This window comes from Sceloporus undulatus, chromosome 5, assembly GCF_019175285.1.
Source record: "Sceloporus undulatus isolate JIND9_A2432 ecotype Alabama chromosome 5, SceUnd_v1.1, whole genome shotgun sequence".
Taxonomy (NCBI): domain Eukaryota; kingdom Metazoa; phylum Chordata; class Lepidosauria; order Squamata; family Phrynosomatidae; genus Sceloporus; species Sceloporus undulatus.
In genome coordinates, this window is record NC_056526.1 from 35,357,960 (window position 1) to 35,370,028 (window position 12,069).

At 40.9% G+C, this 12,069-nt stretch overlaps 1 protein-coding gene across 1 annotated transcript; it reads right to left on the reverse strand.

Moving 5' to 3' along the window:
- Positions 1 to 3,086: 3,086 nt before the first annotated feature.
- On the reverse strand, positions 3,087 to 10,999 carry SLC16A8 (solute carrier family 16 member 8). Its single transcript, XM_042469381.1, has 4 exons — positions 10,762 to 10,999; positions 7,537 to 7,680; positions 5,429 to 6,286; positions 3,087 to 3,475 (listed from the first exon to the last, which is right to left on the reverse strand). The coding sequence occupies exons 1-4, from the start codon at positions 10,988 to 10,990 to the stop codon at positions 3,087 to 3,089; spliced, it is 1,620 nt and encodes a 539-aa protein (XP_042325315.1). The 5' UTR covers positions 10,991 to 10,999.
- Between the last annotated feature and the right edge of the window lie 1,070 nt (positions 11,000 to 12,069).

Here is a 12,069-nt window from a genome sequence, read left to right on the forward strand (position 1 = left end):
CAGGTGGTGTCATCCCTCCCTTTTAACAGTGAAATGCCAGCTATTGCATAAGATAGTTCTGCTTTTGTTTTTAGATTATCACTACAGTACTTGCAATTTGGTATATTGCTGCTTTTGCACCTGCATAATCTTACATAGTGTCTTTGTATCAAGAGCTATGTTACAAACAGAAACAGCAACATAGGTGGAAATCTCACCAAGTCTCCTTCCATGGTGTACAATAAGTCCTTCAAACCCAGGACAACCTGTTCTGTGTAACTGATCAGACTGAGATTTCCTGGAAGACAAGTGGATTTATCATTGGGATTTAAAATTAGTACAACCAGAAGATTAGGATTTTATTACAGCTGCAGCAGCTATGTCACATTTGTATTGTTAGAATAGTGGCAGCAGAAGACTAACCAAGTTCTTCACTTTCATGTAAGAAGTGCATGAATGTGGCTGAATCTTTGATATACGTTTATTTTCTCTTGGACTAACATGTCTACAAAACAATTAGGTAAACCCTGGTATACAAAAGTTTCTCTTAACAGTACAAATATCTGATCCTTCAGGAAGCATATTGCTCATGAACGCTATGTATTTCTGCCTCTGTGGAAATGCAGTGGCTCTACAAGATGTTAGAGCTATCCGGCAGTGTAAGCCATGAACAACAGGTTTATCCATTTGTGGCAGGATCAAAGGTGTTTAAACTCCTGCAATATGTTCATGCCATGCAAAAGGGCAAATATGCTAGCATAAGAGAGGGTTACACCAGTGTATGTGACCAGCTGAATTTTAGCCCATGCCATAAGAAGAGCCATACTAGATCAAGATCCACTGAGTTCACAATTTGGCTATGGTCCTGTTGGCTTGTGTTAAGTACACCATGTAGGAGGAGGCATAGCAGTAGGGATAAAATGGTAATGGGCACTGCAATGATGGAGGTGGGGGGCCTAAAAGTGGCAGTAAAAATAATTTCTTTCAGGAGAGAGGGGTACACTGCTTGCTCCAAAACTTCCTCTGGCATTGGAGACAACTTTTTCTACTTTCTTCCCTCCACAGCTGTACAACACTCCAAAAATTGTCTTATATCAGTGTAACAGACCATTACAATGCTGAAAGTCACCAACAGGATTCCAGTCCTTGTTCACATAGTGGCCAACCAGCTGCCTATGGGAAGCCTAAAAGCAGGACATAAGTACAGCATCCTCCTATGAGCCAATTTGGGTGGGAAGCAGCAATCCTCAGCAACTAACTAGGCTGACTATATTACAAAAGGATAACATACCAGCAAGGACAAAAGTTGACCAAACACAAGACCAATTGCTATAAATACAGGGCAATTGTAGAATAAGAAATTCAGTAGTAATATGTGTGTTATTACATAAGAGTATAAGCATGAAGCATCAAAACATAATGAAATAATGCTTCAGCCAAGCAGAGTCTCTCAAAAATGCAAACACAGAAAAATATTTAAAAGCAGAAAAGGAAACTTGACAATTGCTGCACTTCCTATAGTTCTTTTTTCAGAGAAAAGTGGGGCAGTAATTTATATATCCATTCTTCTTCTACCTTTAAGTGTTTCTCTGCTCTTTTATTCCTATGAGTGTTCGTCTAGTTGCAGTATTCATTTCCATATGCAGTATCCATAACTTTTTGCTAATTGCTTGAAAACTGCATTAATTCACCCTGTTTTGAGATTACATGCTAATGGTTTTGTTGAAAATCAAATTTAGTAGTGTTCTGTAATTTACTGCTATATTTTGTGCTGTTTATAATCTTGGTATTTTGGCTGTATTGCAAAAGGGACACGATATATTTCTGTATAGGAGCTTTGACAGAGCACATCTAGCAGTTTGTTTCTCCTATTTTGGCCATAGTGAGGAACTTTTACCTACTCCTTACAGGGCTAGAAACCCTGTCTGGAATGGAATAACCAGGATGTATTTTTAGCACACTTTGTTTTTGTTATTTTAAGTCATTTCTGATTTATGGCAATTCTAAGGCGAACCTGTCATGGGGTTTTCTTGGCAAGATTTGTTCTTCTGAGTGGGTTTTCCATGACTGAGCCAGGATTTGGACTCTGGTCTCCAGAGTCATAGTCCCATGCTCAAAGTACTATACCACTCTGACTTTCTTTTAGCAAACTAGATTGTACTTTTTATTTATAACCTGTCAATACTACTTCAGTGTATTGAAATGAAGGCATGACTTACTTTAAAACTTTGCATTGAACATGTATTAGATGGACATCTATCTGAGATGCTTTAACTGTGTATTCCTATTCCAGCAGAAAGCTTGGCTAGATCATCCTTTGGGTACCTTCAGACTCAATGATCCTATGTCTAGAATTATAATACAGTGACTTCATTATACTGTCTCACCTCCCCCTTTTTGACATTAAAAAAATAAAAATAAAAAATAAAACCCGAACAACCCAAAACTAAAACCTTGCCTCACTACATGGTCTGGTCAACATCACAATAACCAAAAATCCATCTAGAGGAGATACAGTGTAAGGTTTTATCCTTTACTAACAGAGATGAACCCATTAGGAGACATCTCTTTATCCACAAACTATTTCCACCACTCTTTCTAAGCAGATCACGCTGCTTTTTGCCCTATATGGTGTTCCTTCTGGTATTTGACATATTAAACTATTCTATTCTAATAGTATGTCCTACACCTTTGACATAAGAAGCAACATCATATTTAAGGATCATAATTATTACATGGTGGCCTCCTTTGCTGAGCTCTGCAGAGGTAGTTTTTTTTAAAAAATGGTAATGGATAGAATCAACAGTAAGAGCCTGGTCACTAAGCACCTCTAATTTTAGGGTTTCGTTAGGGCAAGCCCAAGCACTGTAGGAGAGTGTTATGGAATTCCATATGTGATTAGAGGGAACAACATGGCTTGTTTTCCTTCGACAATTCTGTTCATATGACCATTGTATTACATAAAAATCACTATTCACAAGACACTGACATTCTCTCTTCCCACCATCCAAACATGTCTACCCTCCTTATATACTTTTCTTTAAGCCAGACAAAGTCCAATGCATTGGTAGTATTGTCTTTGTTGATCAAATATGACCTCCATGTAGTTAAAAACTGTTTCTTTCCACTGTGTGAACAACATTGCAGCCACTTGGTACCAAACCTTCACCCTCCCTTTCTGGCTGCCCAGCTCCATCTGTATTCCTGTTTTCTGCAATGTGATTCACTGCATCACTCCCGGCATTGTTGATGCTGTGAGATAGGTGGTGATGGTCGTCAGGTTGATCCTCTCCTTCCTGTATGTCCGATTCTGCTTCCTCTGTTTCACTCCCACCTCCACCTCCAGGAGGATTCTCCTCTGGTTGAGGGCTCTTCTTTTTCCCTCTGCTCAGGCAACAGTAGGAAGCAATAGCCAAGAAGAGAGCAGATAGTACAACCTCTGAGCCAGCCAGGTAGAAGATAACCTCATACCTCTTAAGTGCATCCACCAATCGCCCTGGGATTTAAACAAAGAAAAAAAAAGAGGAGAAGCATAGGGTGTAACAGTAACCTTCCATTTTTTTTCTTGCAGTTGCCATATTAAACTACTTACCAAGAACCTGGAACGTTCATTGCATGAAAGTTCTCAGGTTTTAGAAAGAAAAAGGTATAATCAGGTCCATGATTTAACCATGATTACTATTCACATTCAGTAAGTTCTTCCTATCCATTTTTCTGCCAAAATACTGAAGTAATGGAGACTACAGAGTCAAAAGGAGCATCTAGGAAGGGAACAGGATAAGCATGGTTGCTGGCACCCAACTAAGTAGTTACAAACATGTAAGCTAGAGTTATGCATTTGTAACTGTTCAGTATTCATGTTTATGAACATGACACTATTACTAGGATCACAAATGGGGTCCTGGTTCTGATTTTCACACCAGAGATAGCCGGTGGGGAGGAAGCTGTAGTAAATGCCACCCTCCTCAATGACCAGCGGAAGAGACCTCCATTGCTCAGTGAGGCTGCTAGCTGTTCAGGTAGGTTTGGAGAGTTGGGCCATCACAGTTATGTCTGTGATGTAGGATCTCAGCTGTTGTTTTTTTTCAAACAGACTAGGTTATGAATTCACCCAATTTAAATCCCTCAGTTCTAAGCCTCTCCCTAAAATTCCTTTTCTCTAGCTGCATTATTTCAGATTTTGTGTGCAAGTCTGTAGATGAGCAACAGCTTGTTCACAGATGTTGTTGGACTGTAATCCCCATCATCCCATAGCCAATGGTGAGAAATGATGGGAGCTGCAATCCAATAGTCTCTGGGGAGCCATATGTTGTCCTCATCTGCCATAAGGACTTGCAATGGAAGGACTATTGGGAATGGGAGGAAGGCAACAGAGGGAGGGCTGATAAGAAGACTGAGAGCTAAGAAGAGAATCCCAAAACATGGAGATATGAGCAATAAAGTACCAATCAGAGAGTGTGTGTCCAATTAACCTGGCAGAGCTTTTGTAGAAAGTTTCTAGTATGTGGGGACCACTATGACAAAGCTTTTCCCATAGAAGAAGCAGAAATAAATTATTCTGTTGTTCAGTAAACAAATTCCTTTTTAAGGTTTGGAGCCTTTTGTGTACTCATGTTTCTGATCTCCACAATGACCAAAAACTGAGTTGTAATAACAGAAGTCTGGTTTACGATAACATAATTCACCAGTAATGGGACAGACATATTCAAAAGCTGTACATTATATGGCTTGATGACATTTTTGTTGTAACCAGATCTAGAAGCCATATGCACTTCAAGCTGACATCAATATGTATGCTACTATAAATATGAATGGTGGATTAGGGAAACTTGGGTCCAAATCTCAGTTCAGCCATGAAATCCATGGGTGAACTTGAGCCAATCACTTTCTTCCAGCTTAATTTACCTTAGGTTGCATCGACACTACCAAAATAATCCTGGTTGACACCACTTTAACTGACATGTTTCAATACTATGGAATTCTGGGAACGATAGTTTTGTGAGGCATTTAGCCTCCTCTGTCAGAGAGCTCTGGTGCCAGTACGGTTCCCAGAATTCCATAGCATTAAGCCACTGCAGTTAAAGTGGTGTCAAACTGGATTATTTCTGCAGTGCAAATGCAGGCTTGGAGAAATATTGTGAAAATAAAATTGCAGGAAGGGCAACCATGCAATGCCTTAGAAGAGAAACAGTAAGATACATGTAATTTTGTTAAGCCTTTTCTTCTGAAGCCTGGTGACTTCTCATTAGTATTAGATGGGCATACAGAGCACTCTCTTCTTCCTGTTCATCTCTTCTGATGATGATGATGACTACTATTACTATTTGTTTTTGAGGCTGAACTATGGTATACAAAATTGGATCTTGAGCTAAGCCCCAATAAATTTCCTCTCAAGTTAAGCTCTGCAAAAGGCAGCAAAGTTTTCAAGTTACAAATATCCAAGGCTTACCTGCAGAAGGTGGTCCAATAAGCACAGCAAAGGCCTCAATTAGCAAGACAAGCCCAATGGCACTGGAGAACTTCTGTGACCCAATGATAGCCATGAGCACTTCAAACTGCAGTGCCCCCACCATTCCATAGGAGATGCCAAAGAAGACGCAGAAGATGACAAGGGATGTATAATCATTGGCCCTGGCACTGAAGATATCGGTGAGGCCATTGAAGAGCATGGCAAAGCTAAACAGGTAGGTGACATGAGGTCGTATCCACTTCAGTCCAGCAAACATCCCGCAAGATGGACGGGAAAAAATATCAATGAAACCAATGATGGACAACAGAAAAGCAGCCTCTTTGTCTGGCACTCCAGTGTCTTTGGCGTAGTTGACCAGTAATATGGGGGGCACAAAGAGACCCAAAACCATTATGAATTTGGCAATGGCATAGATGACAAACCCTCGGTTTTTAAAGATTGAAAAATCTAACAGCTTTTTCCCTTTCTTGGGCTTCTTCTTCTGCTTGGCTTTCTTGGTCTTCTTGGTGTTGTCTATAGCCTCATCTGCTTTTTCTCCCATTGGCAGCATCTCCTTGGCTTCATATTTGTCCTGGACTTTCTCTCTTGACTTCATACTCATCTCCAGGGGTCTCATCACTGCTCCACATGTGCAGCAGTTAAGCAGAAGGCCTCCCATGATGAGAAAGCCACCTCGCCACCCAAATGTCTCCAGCAAAACCTGCCCCAGTGGCGAGAGGGCTGACAGGAAGACTGGGCTCCCAGCTGCAGCAAGCCCATTAGCCAAAGGCCTCCGCTTATCAAAGTAGGCCCCCAACATGATCAGGGAAGGCTGAAAGTTGAGAGCCATGCCTAAACCTATAGAACACAAAAGGAATTGTGAGTAAAAGGTAAGTGAGTGGATGAGAACCTAAATCCAATTCTTAGACTGCGTCTACACTGCACTATTAATCAATCTGACACCATTTTAATTGTCATGGCTATGGGATTTTGGGATTTGTAGTTTTGTGAGTTATTTAGACTTTTCTATCACAGAGCTCTGGCACCACAACAAATGCCAAATCCCTTAATTCCATAGAATGGAGCCATGATAGTTAAAGCATTGTCAAACCCCATTAAATTCTGCAGTGTGGCAGCAGCTTTAATCTCAGCTAGAGGAAGCCCATTATCAGTCAACAGGAAGTTTATAATCCCAATTAGGTAACATTTCTGTAAATTCCATTGATTCAGTGGATCTAATCTATTTGAGATTAAATAAGGCTTAAGGTTTAAATTTTGAGCCAATGATATCAAGCGATACAAATGTCTCAAGAGTGATATACAGGTAGCTTTCCTCGAATCCTAGAAATACATAGTCTAGACCAGGGGTAGGCAACCTGTGGCCCGCAGGCCGGATGCGGCCCGGCGAGGCCTTGGAACCGGCCCCAGCCCAGTCCTGCTGCTGATTGCCGCCGGGGCCTTTGGCCTCTTGCGCGCAGCGGCAAGGGGGGCAATTGTCTATAGACGCCTCAGAAACATGCATTTATATTAACTTTTTTTTTAAAAAAAATCAGCAAATTTTTTTGTGTGTCCTCCACTTTTTTAAAAAGAGTGTCCACCATTTGAAAATGTTGTCCTACATTTGTCCCGGTTTATTTATTTATTTAAATTTTTAAAAAATTATTTAATTATTTATTTTTTGCCTTCGGCCCCCCAGTTGTCTGAGGGACAGCAACCCGGCCCCTGGCTCAAAAAGGTTGCCTACCCCTGGTCTAGACCTTATCCATTGAATTTATCCTTTTAACAGCTGTTATTTCAGTCTGTTATTCAAATATCTTTTTCAGTTAACTTCTGTCTCTCCACAATTAGTAGGAGCATGCATGTATTTCACTCAACCACAAAATCTGCAATGCAAATCTAAAAGATACATTTTACATCATCAATACCATCCACATGTGCACAATCAGCACAAGAAAGGATAAAAGGCATTTTTGTATATCTGGTATGAAAATCCCATCTACTTTGGATGGCATCCTGTTAATGACACATGTAAGTGTGGCTTATGTGCATGCTTATTTTTTGGATGGGGTTTAGGGAGCTTTTCTTTCCTACTTTGCAAGAACACTCACCTGTCAGCATACCAGCTGTCAGGTACAGTTCGATAATGTTTGTGGTGAAGGAGGCTAAAATCATTCCAGAGGAAGCCAAGAGACCTCCAAGAAGCATCACAGGCCGACAGCCGAACTGGTTCACCATAATACTGCACACAGGCCCTGCAGAGAATACAAGAACTCAGGAAGGGACAAAAGGCTAGAATGAAATAAAAAGAACAAACACCTGAAACAAAGTACCTCCCTGACACCATGGAGTTTATCAGACAAGGGAAATTGGAAGTATAATCCAATGGCAATCTGAACGCAATCATGGGGTTTAACGTTATTGTGTGATAACCCACAACACACAAATTCGGGCAAAGGGAAGTCAGTCCAAACGCAATCATGTGGTTTCACGTTATTGCATGATAGGCTGCCACACACAAATTCAGGCAATGGCATGCTATTTTGGGGCAATGGGAAGCCAGTTCGAATGCAATGTGTATTCACATAATTGCACGAAACTAGCGACTTTAAGTGAATGCGTTCTGGCCCCACTTTCTTTTCATTCGGATTTAAGAGAAATTCCTCCCGTTTGATAAACTGTAGCAAAGGAACTTGGTCTAGGTGAAAGTACTAGGAATAGCAGAAGTTATCCATCCCATGTAGATTTTATTTGGAGAAGTCTAGACAGAGAATGTGTGATACAACAGGAGGAAACTGCTTATGCCAATAGAAAAGCAATGGGCAGGTTCCTTGGTGCAATGGAGGGCATTGGAGGACTAATGCTCTCCACACTCTACCCACTGAGATGGCACATTCTCCCACCATTGCAAAGCTTCTTCCACTGCTTCTGTCACCATTATAGAAACACATTCATTTTGAGCATGAGAACTGAATGTATCTTAGGCCCCATTCCCACTGGGCAAAAAAAGCGGCTTATTTCGCTGCGATTCTGACTCGTATTCTGACTTGAATCTGACCCATCGTTCTCATTAAAAATGGGTGCAAAGAAACCCGGGTTTTTTACCCGTTTTTGTTCCCATTGGTATTATTCCTGTGGTAATTTGAAGCAGGTTGTTTTACTCCCCGTTCCCATTGCCCTTCCGGGACCTCTTTTTTTAAAAAGCAGCTGTCAATCAAGCGCCTAAGCATTTGACATCACAGCCAATCAATTGCTTAGGTGCTTTTCCCCTCCGGGAAAGGAAGAAGGAGCCTCGGTCTATGAATGTGGAACAGGGGGGAGATTGCAGGGGGTGTAATGTGTTTACTGCATTTGGAGCTCAATGTAGCACGATTGCCTTACCCTGCTTCCCACTCCACCAGGGGAAAGGCTATGCGAACGGGAGAAAATGATGCTGGTAATGCAGCAAAGAGAACAAGCGGGTGACACCCCCAGGCCAGCCCCTTGAGCACTGCTTCTCCCATCCCCAAGTTCCCAAATCAGACACCCTTGTCGTTCCCATTTGTACGCCGCAAATCAGACTCGGGAGGCACAGGAAAACTCGCTAAAAATGTGCTGTTAAATTAAACCGCTTTATCAACCACTGATTCAGTTTTTTTCAGGATAATTCAATCACATGGGAGTCAGATTCGAATTCCAATGGGAACGATATTGGAGCAATGCGGATCAAATGTGTGCTCAAATAGGAACAATGCAACCATGATTCGCATTCTGATCCGCGTTATAAGCCAGTGGGAATGGGCCTTATTTACCTACAGAACTTCATGCCTGCTGGGAGCCACAATTCTGCAGTGAAACAATCTGCATTTTTCCCTTGCACATCAAGCTTCTCTGTGTTTCTCAGCAAAAACACAGAGTCTGGGCATTGGCAGGAGATTTGCAATGGTGGCTGCAAAAGGAAGCAGGTGAGGCTGTATTAGGCTCATAGGCTGTGTTTCATTACTGAAACAGCTTGTCAGACAGAAGATGGGTGTGGATTCATGCTTTTATAAGATCTTATGTAACACTGAAAACTTTAAAATGTGGGTTTGAACTAAAAATGTAAATAATAGAAGATGTGGAGGTTACAAATTCTGGGATACTGGACATTTTGGGGAATGCTAGGTAGTATTTCAGGTTCTAAATGGTTCATTTAATCTGAAACAACGAATCTCTTTTAAACTCGAGAGCTTTGGTGATTTACATTTTTGAAAAAAGAGCAAGAAGCTCCTTTAGAATGATTAATAAAACTCAAATAAGAGAGGCTAGCTATTAAACTGGTACAGAAATGGCAGGATTTTGCAAGGGAATAAGAGAATGGCATAAGAATTGTCTGAAAGATAAACATCCCAACCAACTACTTGTTGCTCCTGGCCCTTGTAAACCTGGATAAGCTGACCACAGAAAGCTTTGATCCATTCTTGCATATTCAGTTTTAGCAGAAGTGAGGGATGGAAGGAAAAGGTAATACTGTGTGTGAACTATCAACCATAAGGGCTTTCTTTCTTAGATTTAAGTTGCTCAGACAAATTAAAGTGGCCTTATCATCAGACAATTAGTCCAATCGGAGCTTGGGAATTTTAGTTTTTTGGACTATAACTTCCATAACCCCAAGCCACCATTTAGTTCCAAAAGTAACTTTTCCAGTCTCTGGTCCATCCAACCTAGTATTGTCCAAAGATTTGAAGAATGATCCATGGTTCCTCCCACAAGGGGTATGCTTCTTCCTCCCTTTGACATACCTTGTTTGAAATCCTGCTTCTTTGAATATAGTCTTTAGAAAGAACATTCTAATTGATTGTTTAATGCCAAGGGTTAAGCAAATACTACCCAAAAATTACATGTGAAATAAAGGAATTCAGAATGGAAAAAGAGGCATGGGGAAAAGGTGACACAAACCTAAGAAGTGTCCCTTTGATACTACACAGTTCTAACACTTTGATACTACTTTAAGTGCTATGGTTACACCTTATGGAATTCTCCATTTATTGAGGCACTAGAGCTGTCTGGCAGAGAATTCTAATCACCTGATAAAACTATAAATGAATGAAGATATGAAGACATGAAGACATAAAGAGAATAAATAAGAGAATAATTTATATGTAAGCTTTATGTACTGATTCAAGGAAATGAAAATAAATAAAGATTATGTTGAAGAAAGAAAGATAAAACTATAAATTCAAGAATTCCATAGGATGCAGCCATGACAGTTAGTGGTATAAAAGGGTTGTAACTGTGCAGCGTTAAAGATACCTAGCTAGATTTTTGTAAGCCTAGACAAGGAAGTGCTTCTTTGGATGGAACTGTGACCTCCTCACCTGTTCCATACAGCATAGCTAGCATGATCGATGAGATCCAAGCCGTGTCACTGTAACCCACATGGAAGTCATGCATCAGCTCCTTGAAGTAAATGCTCACTGCCTTTGGAAAGGCATAGGAGAAGCCAGTGATGACGAAGCAACCCAGCAGCACAATCCAGCCCCAGCCACCATCTGGAGGCTTCACTCTTTCAGGCATCTGGCCATCCTCAGCGTCACCCCTCCCCATTGTCTAAACAAGGGGAGGAACCAGCCAGCAAATGCGGTCAGGTCTGGGCAGGAGAGGCAAGATACTCACAGGGCTGCGGAAACAGAAGATCAGACAAATAATGGCTCAAACAAATTATCTTCTGGTGCTTGTAGCCAAAGTAAATGATACAAATACTACAAAGTTTTTCTTTTCTTTTCAAGCTTTATTGCTTTTTTTCTTTCTTTTTATGTGCTTTCCCTTCCCTATTTAAATATCCATGGGCTCTTACACACTACACAATGGGCCCACCATATCTATGGATTCCTTATCCATGCATTTAACTATCCACTGTTTGAAAATATTTACATATATATATAAATTCCAAAAAGCAAGCTTTGATTTTGCCATTTTATTTAAGGGACACCATTTTACTATGCCACTCCACATAATGGGACTTAAGAATCCACAGGGACGAGGGGTCTTGGAACCAACCCCATAGAATACCAAGGGCCCACTGTATAGTGCTATCATTCCACTGCACTCCTAGGATCTGTTGTTTAGGGAGAGGAATGGAGAATTCTCAACCACAGTGCCTAGTTCCTCCAAACTACAGATTCCAGGATATAGGGGATTATCAGACAAGGGAGGTCCATCCCTGCGCTGTCCCCGTCTTTACTGTATGATCACGGGAAAGACTTTCCTGGTTATTTCCAAGATAAGACATCTTTAATCGCAATTGTGTGTGAAAATCTTTACCTTGATTGTGCAAATATCACGGGGGGGGGGGGATAATGCCCATTTAACCCCCCCGATTTCCCCCAGTTTTCCGTGTGTGATAAAGTTGTATCTTACATCCTGCCTATGGCTGGATCCTATATCTACCTCCTCGATTATCACCTGGTATGGTCCACCATCCACACCCTGTTAGTGACACCTCTGGCCTGATGAAGGATATTGAGCTTTGAAAGCTATTGTGATTAATTATGCACTTTTGGCTGCCTAACAAATAGAGACTTTTAGTCAATAACTGTGAAGCAACATTTGTGCAAACTCCTATCAATGAAGGATAAGTATGAAGCATTTTAAATTAATACAGTTGCTATTAAATATATTTACTA

Excerpts from the sequence above, each read along its gene's own strand:
- SLC16A8 (XM_042469381.1), bottom strand. The coding sequence starts at position 10,990 with ATGGGGAGGGGTGACGCTGAGGATGGCCAGATGCCTGAAAGAGTGAAG. Across the intron at positions 7,681-10,761 it reads AGCTATGCTGTATGGAACAG|GGCCTGTGTGCAGTATTATG; the intron begins GTGAGGAGGTCA and ends TATTCTCTGCAG. Across the intron at positions 3,476-5,428 it reads TATTGGACCACCTTCTGCAG|GGCGATTGGTGGATGCACTT; the intron begins GTAAGCCTTGGA and ends TTTAAATCCCAG.